The following is an 8,811-nucleotide window of genomic DNA, read 5'->3' as shown; positions in this document are numbered from 1 at the left end:
GGAAGTCCAGGGTTGCTACGCAGAGGCAGGCAATAGCCAACCTCCTCCGTTTGTCTCTTGCCTGGACTGGAATAGCCCAGGCTATCCTGATCTCACTAGATCTTGGAAGCTACGCGGGGCGGGCGTGATTAGGACTTGGATGGGAGACCACCAAGGAAGTCCAGGGTTGCTACGCAGAGGCAGGCCATGGCAAACTACCTCTGAACGTCTCTTGCCCTGAAAAACCCATGAAGGGTTGCCATCAGTCAGCTGCGACTTGAGGGCTTGTTCCCCGACCGCCACCCCTCTGGGGGAATTAGGAGCACCAGCGTCATGCATCCGTTTGTGTGTGTGTGTGTGTGGAAATACCACAGCAAATCACATGAAGCATCTCATCGTTTCCCTCCAGAACAGCCCCCGGACTGGATTCGGGTGCTTACAAGTGAGGACGGTGGGCATCAGGGCGGCGAACATGACGAAGAGCATGGAGAAGAAAAGGAAGCCCGTGTTGTTGAAGACCTTGGCGGCATCGTTGCCGATGTGCAGGTAGAGTAGGCCGATCAACACACCGATGCAGATGTGCGACATGAACCGCAGGTGGGTGAGCACCTGTGTGAGGCAAGACGGGGCACTTAACTCTCACCGGCTCGCCCAGGATGGCACGCAGGGCTCTTTTTGTAGAAAAAGCCCAGCAGGAACTCATTAGCATAATAGGCCACACCCAACAGCAGAAACTCATTTGCATATTAGGCCACACCCCATGCTTTCCCTTGGCTCGCCCGGGCACCCTGCGGCTGTGGAGCGCCTGGGCAAGCCGGCCCTTGGACAGGCCGGGGAAGGCATTTAAATGCCTCCCCGATCCGTCCAGGGCTCCCTTGGAGTCTCCGGGGTGTGTGTGTCACTCTCCAGGCCTTCCCTCTGTAGCCATGTGCACATAGGTTTTGACTATAGTGGGCGTGGCCAACTCTGAAGCCAGCCGGAACTCTGTTCCTGTGCGTTCCTGCCCCAAAATAGCCCTGATGGCACGCCTCGAGAAATCGGCACGGGGCTTGACTGCTATTCCAGCGTTACAGCTGAGGCCGAGTGACTTGAGCAAGGCCATGCAAGAAGAAGAAGAAGAAGAAGAGATTGGATTTATACCCCGCCCTTCACTTGGAGTCTCAGAGCGGCTTACAATCTCCTTTCCCTTCCCCTCCCCACAACAGACACCCTGTGAGGTGGGTGGGGCTGAGAGAACTCTGACACAAACTGCTCTTTTTCAAGGACAGCTGTGCCAGAGCTGGCGACTGACCCAAGGTCACACCAGCAGGTGCAAGTGGAGGAGTGGGGAATCAAACCCGGTTCTCCCAGATTAGAGTCACGCCCCCATAGAGTCACACTTAACCACTACACCAAACGTCTGTGGCAAAGGAGGGCCTGAACTGAAGGCTCACTGCCTCCGAGGCAAGATCAGGGAACGCCCCCCAGGCCCTGGCTGGCCACTGCAGGATGCGATCTCTCGGGTACGTTTCGAACCTCCTCTTCCCCAAAGGAGCTCAGGGCCGTGTCCCTCGGCGGCTCTCCTCTGCCACCGATTTATCCTCCCAACGAACCCTGTGAGGTAAACTGGACTGAGAGAGACTGACTGGACCGTGTGTTCTCTCTCAGCTGAGTTAGTGTGAGCTAAAAGGTAAAGGTCTCCCTTGCTCGAAAGCCAGTCGAATCCGACTCTAAGGTTGCGGTGCTCGTCTCCGTTTCAAAGCCGAAGAGCCAGCACTGTCCGAAGACGTTTCCGTGGTCATGTGGCCGGCATGACTAAACACCAAGGCGCACGGAACGCTGTTACCTTCCCACCGAAGTGGTCCCTATTTATCTACTTGCAATTTCTTGCTTTCGAACTGCTAGGTTGGCAGGAGCTGGAACTAGAGATGGGAGCTCACTCCATCATGTGGCACACTCGGGTCTCGAACTGCTGAACTACCGATCTTCCACAGCCTGCAGTTCAGCGTCTTAACCACTTGAGCCACCGCAGTGAGCTAGCTCACTGTTTTTTAGCCTCCGGCTCACACATTTTTGTCCTGGCTCAGGAAGGAGGGCTCCAGAGCAAACTAACTTATGCAGCAGCCCAATCGCTCGCTCACAACTTTTATGCCAGTCGCTCACAAAGGAGAATTTTTGCTCACAAGACTCCACAGCTTACAGGGAGCACTGGAGTGCACCAAGTTTACCCGGCAAATTTCATGGCAGAACCAGGATCTGAACCCAGTTCTCTCCAATCCGGACCTGATTTGGATAGCCCAGGTTAGCCCGATCTCACTAGATCTCGGAAGGTAAGCAGGGCTGGCTCTGGTCAGTACTCGGATGGGAGACAGCCACGGAAGTCGAGGGTTGCGACCAGTGTTCCCCCTAAGCTGAGTTGTTGTGAGCTAGCGCACAGTTTTTTAGCCTCCAGCTCACAGATTAGCTCAGGAAGGAGGGCTCCAGAGCAAACTAATTTATACAGTAGCCAAATCGCTTGCTCACAACTTCAATGCGAGTCGCTCACAGAGCAGAATTCTTTTGCTCACAAGATTCCACAGCTTAGAGGGAGCACTGGTTGCGACATCGAGGCAGGCAATGGCCGACCACCTCGGGGCATCTCTTGCTCTGAAAACCCCATAAGAGGAGAGGAGGAGAGGAGATTGGATTTATACCCCTCCCTTAACTACCCAAAGGTGTCTCAGAGCGGCTGACAAATTCCTTTCCCTCTCCCTCCCCACAACAGACACCCTGTGAGGTCGGTGGGACTGAGATAGCTCTTTCCTGAAACTGCTCTTTTTTAAGGACAGCTCTGACAGAACTATGGCTTTGCCCAAGGTCATCCAGCAGCTGCAAGTGGAGGAGTGGGGAATCAAACCCTGTTCTCCCAGATTAGAGTCCGCCTGCACTTAACCACTACACCAGACTGGCAACTTGATGACACTTTCCACCACTGCTGGAGGAGATGGACTTCTTTGGTCTGATCCAGCAGAGATATTCATATGGGGCACCTTGTCAGTCAATCGACAGGCTCTTTATAAATTAACCTAACTAATAACGGACTGAATGTTGCAGCCCCCGTTTTCTTTTCCTGCTGTAGCCCCCTCAGAAAGGAAGCTCCATTTTCCTCTGATCTACCCCGAGCCCTGATTCCGGAACGCATGTGCCAACAAAGAGATCCTGTGCATGAACAGAGGGCCTTTCCCTTACGGCAACCAGTTCCCATACTCGGGATTTTCATAGAAAAACTTGAACTCTGACCCACGCTCCCTCTAAGCTGTGGACTCCCGTGAGCAAAAATTCTGCTTTGTGAGCAACTGGCATTAAAGCTGTGAGCGAGCGATTTGGCTCCTGCATCAATGAGTCTGCTCTGGAGCCATCCTTCCGGAGCGAAGACAAAAACGTGTGAGCCGGAGGCTGAAAAAACTGTGAGCTAGCTCAGCCTAACTCAGCTTAGAGGGAACACTGGCCCTGACAACTCTTTTTAGGATCTAGCTCCGCCCTCTCTCCCAACACTTACATGCATGGGCTCCAGAACATCTCCTACACCCCCCTCCCGTCTCCAGCACTTACCGTGTCTCGCAAAATGGACAGGAACGTCCTCTTGAAGAGGATGCAGAACTGGGTCATGGTGCTGGTTGCGAAAGTATGGCTCTCAATGTGGTCCAGATCCTGAGGGGAGCGTGAGCAAAACGGTGACTTCATTAGTCTAACCAGTTGTCATGTCGTAGAAAAAGAGGTGCAGGAGCTCATTAGCATAACTCATTCGCATAACTTATTTGCATATACCACACCCCCTGACATCACCGGAAGTGTGTCAGAAGGCAACACCCACCGCTCAGGCTCCACGGGACTGTTTTGGATTGCTAGCTATTGGGGGGGGGGAGGAACGTGCAGATCTGCCCTCACAGAGGAGGGAGAGCTTGTACCTGAAGGCAGGCTGGGAGGGGGGCTCTGCAACTTACCTGGCTGCTTCTTGCTCCTCATGGCCCGACTGAGCGCTGCTGGGAGCAGGGGGCGGGACTTGTTGCATGTGCCCGCCCCCCGGGCTCCTTACTGCCGGAGCTCCGCTCCTGTGTGCTCCTGCAGGAAATAGCCCCTGAGTCTAACAGTGATTCACCCTCACCTGGATTTCCCAGGCTAGCCTGATCCCGTCAGACCGCTGAAGCGAAACAGGGCCAGCTCTGGCTAGGATTTGGATGGGTGCCCACCCAGGAAGTGCAGGGTCGCTACGCAGAGGCAGGTGATGGTAAGCCACCTCTGTCTGTCTTGGCAATCCTACCGGGTGGCCATAAGTCAGCCGCGTCTGGACTGGATGGCACTTTCTCTCCCCCCCCGCACCCCGATATTTTTATTGAATCTTTAAAACATAACATACTATTAAAGGTAAAGGTTCCCTTGCTCGAAAGCCAGTCAAGTCCGACTCTAGGCTGGCGGTGCTCATCTCAGTTTCCAAGCCGAAGAGCCAGCGCTGGGTCTCGGACAGCACTGGCTCTTCGGCTTGGAAACGGAGATGAGCACCGCAACCCTAGAGTCGGATTCGACTGGCTTTCGAGCAAGGGAACCTTTACCTTTACCTTTTTGATGCTTATTGCCGGTCCTACAAAAGACACACTGTGCGGCTAGAATTCATGGACGGAGCGCTCCTGTCATTCTTCTGGAAGACTCCATGCAAGTAGAAGCGGGCTTGTCATTCTGGAAACTCCCATTGGGGGGTTTGACTTTTAAAATACTGATACTAAATTGACTGGTAGTGGTTATATTGTATGAACTGAGTGCTATTGTCATACGGAATGTACTGAATAGATATACCTGATTAGGATGTTATAAGGAGACACAATGCACTTTATAGAATGTTAGTTATAAACAGAAGACATTCATTTACAAAAGTTTCTCGCAGTGTATGTTTATTTGTTACTTGACTTTCCTAACACTGCAGCTCACCCCCCTGGAGGCTGGCGACCCTACCCTGTAGCCGCACCTGAAGATGAGCAAAGAAATCGATTGTTTGCATGAGATTTGGAATTCTCAAACTGGGAAGACAAGCCACCCCTCCCACCCCTCCCCGCCACACTCACCGCCATGCATCGCCCGGGACAAGCGGCGTCCGCTTTGTCGGGGCTCTCCTTCTTCTCGGCCATGGTGCACAGCCCATTCTGGACGGCTTGGAAAAGCACTGAGTTGAGGTCCCCGTACTCTCCGGAAGCCACTTCAATAACTGCAAAGAAGCAGGCAGACCGGGGGTTAGAAACAGAGAGCTGGAAGGGACCTCAAGGGTCATCTAGTCCAACCCCCCGCACAATGCAGGAAATTCACAACGACCTCCCCCCCCCCACTACCTCAGTGACCCCTGCTCCAGGCCCAGAGGAAGGCAAAAACCAGGATCCAATCTGGCTTGGAAGAAATTTCCTTCCGGACCCCGAAGTGGTGATTGGAATTATCCTGGGCATGTAAGAAAGGACCACGAGAGCTAAGCACTGGCTCCTCCATTCCTGCCCCCTCTCTCTCATGATCTGCCTAAAGTCACAGAATCCACATGGCCTCTGCTTAAAAACCTCCAAAGAAGGAGGAGGAGGAGATTGGATTGATACCCCACCCTTCACTATCTGAAGGAGTCTCAGAGCGGCTTACAATCTCCTTTCCCTCCCCCTCCCCACAACAGACACCCTGTGAAGTTGGTGGGGCTGAGAGAGCTCTTTCGAGAACTGCTCATGAGAGGACAGCTCTGAGAGAACTGTGACTGACCCAAGGCCACAAGGCAGGTGCAAGTGGAGGAGTGGGGAATCAAACCCGGTTCTCCCAGATTAGAGTCTGCGCTCCTAACCACTACACCAAACTGGCCAACACCTCCTGAGGAAGCCTGTGCCACTGAAGATGTGAGAATCTGAACCTGGGTAAGGCGTCTGCGTCTCGCACCCTGGCCCGTTATGAAGCTATGAAGCTGCCTTCTACTGAACCAGGCCCTTGGGTCTATCAAGGTCAGTACTGTCCACTAAGACTGCCGGTGGTTCTCCAGGTAGAGGCCTTTTACATCACAAACTACCTGGGGCTTTTTAAACTGGAGATGCCAGGGACTGAATCTGGGATCCTTTGCATGACAAGCAGAGGCTCTGCCCTGGGCCGCATCACCTCCCTGCTGTCGAGGGGCTACATCAGCTTTCAAAACAGAGCTGTGCATTTCTATTGCCACGCAAAGGGGTCAACCGTATCTAGGGCAGGGGCTTCCAGTTAAGAATATTTCCCTGCAGGGTCAAGCCAAAGGCCACCTGTTCCAGGATCAACCACGGCAGGAAAGAAGCAGCCCCCCCTTCTTCCTGTGCCCAGCACCTGGTACACTGCTCCTGTACCTGGAGGTTCCATTTAGCTACCCGGGCTAACATTTATTTCATTTACATTTATACCCTGCCTTTCCTCTTGGTTCAAGGTGGCGATACAAGCCATCTGTGGACCTCCATCATCTGCGACTGTACCTAATTTTCTTGTCCAGCCGTGTAAAACCAGCGGTCATCACTTACTGAAATCAGCCGGGTTATGGTAGGTGGGGCAATGCAAGCCCACCCCTTTTAGGTAGGGGATGAGGTGGGGGACGGCGCCCTTGTAGATACACTGGCCCTGGCTCAGGATGTAAAGCTGCGGGAGAGAAAAGAACATCTCATCATCGATGCGGCAAGGCCTTATCGTGCAGATCCACCTCCAAGGTCTAGACCTGCAGGACCTGGAGAGAAACCCGTGTCCTTTATGGAAGAGGACCACCTAGGGATTCCAGGCCCCCGGTGTTAAGTTGCTCGCTTAACAACGAAGTTGGAGAGTGATTCAGCAAGAATACAGCTTTATTCTTCAACTCGAACACAACTCCAACATGGATCAACATCTGATAGCCAGAACAGAACAGTTCAGCTTTTACATTGCAGTTCCCCTGCTTTTAAACTCTCTCGGCTAATGTAGCCACACCCACTGTACAAATACCAACCAATACGGTTGTTCATATAAGGACCAATCATGGACGTTCCTGCTCAGGGAGCTTGCTGTAAGGTGATTGGCTAGGTGCTTCCTGGGCTAGCAATGCGATTGGATGGGTTTGGATCCTAGCCCAGGGCGAAGCTCAACATGGCAAGTCAATTAGATGTTTCACATACATCATGCATTCAATGGCAGCTATTGAATACATTACACCCGGGGGGGGGAGGGTTGCCCGCTCTAGAGGCCCCCGACCTGCTGGCCCGGATCCGGCTGCCGGGGGGAACCCCAACCCCGAAGTGCCAGAATCGGGCCGATGTGCCCGGAGCGATGACGTCACCTGGAGGTGACGTCATCACTCCAAGCATGCTGTCAGGAGACACTTTAGCCTTCGGCTTTAAAACTCTATGGTACCATATGGTACCTCCAGGTGACATCATCGCGCTGCCCATGCACAGCTCCTGGACACGGAGCTTCGGACCCCCACTGGATGCCACTTGAGATGCCAGGGATTGAACCTTTCTACGCGCCAAGCAGATGCTCTGCCACTGAGCCAGAGCCCCTCCCCAAAGTCTTGCCGCTTAAAGACCAGTCGATCCATTGTGGCTTCCAAGGCCAAAATCATGCCTCGTCATTAGGGTTGGGTTGCCAATCTCCCGGCTGAATCGCAAGAGTTTTACTGCAGCTGGTCTCTGGCCTGATCCAGCATTGGCTCCTCTTATGTTCTCCTATGTTCTTATGAAAGTGAGCGGCTCTACCGGCCACTGTGAATCCTGTTCCTGGCCAGCATTGAGCCAGGCATGCCCAGATGTTACCAGGCGTCATCCATTTTCTTTCAAGTGTATCTAGGACCAGCAGTTTGTGGATCTCGATATGAAGGGAAGAACGTTGGGATTGGCAGGAAACTCAACGCCATGGCTGCTGCCCAAAGGAGTCTCAGAGCATCTTACAAACTCCTTTCCCTTCCCCTCCCCACAACAGACACCCTGTGAGGTAAAAGAAGAAGAGGGGGAGATTGGATTTATACCCCACCCTTCACTACCCAAAGGAGTCTCAGAGCATCTTACAAACTCCTTTCCCTTCCCCTCCCCACAACAGACACCCTGTGAGGTAAAAGAAGAAGAGGGGGAGATTGGATTTATACCCCACCCTTCACTACCCAAAGGAGTCTCAGAGCGGCTTACAAACTCCTTTCCCTTCCCCTCCCCACAAGACCAGTCGATCCATTGTGGCTTCCATGGCCAAGATCCTGCCTCGTCATTAGGGTTGGGTTGCCAACCTCCCGGCTGAATCGCAAGAGTTTTACTGCAGCTGGTCTCAGCCGGCGTGAGCTCCTCTAGGCTTGTGCCCCATGACTCGTGGGACTGGCACAGGGAATTGGGGGGCAGGCGGTTAGCAGGGGGTGAGGGTCTGCTGCCATTCCAGAGCCTGTGGCAGCAGCCATGGCGTTGAGTTTCCTGCCAATCCCAACGTTCTTCCCTTCATATCGAGATCCACAAACTGCTGGTCCTAGATACACTTGAAAGAAAATGGATGACGCCTGGTAACATCTGGGCATGCCTGGCTCAATGCTGGCCAGGAACAGGATTCTCAGTGGCCGGTGGAGCCGCTCACTTTCATAAGAACATAGGAGAACATAAGAGGAGCCAATGCTGGATCAGGCCAGAGACCAGCTGCAGTAAAACTCTTGCGATTCAGCCGGGAGATTGGCAACCCAACCCTAATGACGAGGCATGATTTTGGCCTTGGAAGCCACAATGGATCGACTGGTCTTTAAGCGGCAAGACTTTGGGGAGGGGCTCTGGCTCAGTGGCAGAGCATCTGCTTGGCGCGTAGAAAGGTTCAATCCCTGGCATCTCAAGTGGCATCCAGTGGGGG

At 53.4% G+C, this 8,811-nt stretch overlaps 1 protein-coding gene across 1 annotated transcript in view; it reads right to left on the bottom strand.

Annotated features, from left to right (window-relative positions):
* ABCG4 (ATP binding cassette subfamily G member 4) overlaps positions 1 to 8,811 on the bottom strand; it is a gene marked incomplete at its 5' end in the record, with an annotated part of 15,357 nt that overhangs the window by 6,111 nt on the left and 435 nt on the right. The window contains 4 exons of the mRNA XM_015416573.1: positions 420 to 588; positions 3,550 to 3,648; positions 5,055 to 5,194; positions 6,492 to 6,606. Coding sequence (XP_015272059.1) covers positions 420 to 588; positions 3,550 to 3,648; positions 5,055 to 5,194; positions 6,492 to 6,606 — 523 coding nt within the window. The remainder of the gene's footprint in view (positions 1 to 419; positions 589 to 3,549; positions 3,649 to 5,054; positions 5,195 to 6,491; positions 6,607 to 8,811) is intronic.

This window comes from Gekko japonicus, unplaced genomic scaffold, assembly GCF_001447785.1.
Source record: "Gekko japonicus isolate JY-2015 unplaced genomic scaffold, Gekko_japonicus_V1.1 scaffold3718, whole genome shotgun sequence".
In the NCBI taxonomy this organism is placed as follows: domain Eukaryota; kingdom Metazoa; phylum Chordata; class Lepidosauria; order Squamata; family Gekkonidae; genus Gekko; species Gekko japonicus.
Note: the sequence above shows the minus strand (reverse complement) of the source record. Positions and strands in the feature narration are given on the sequence as shown.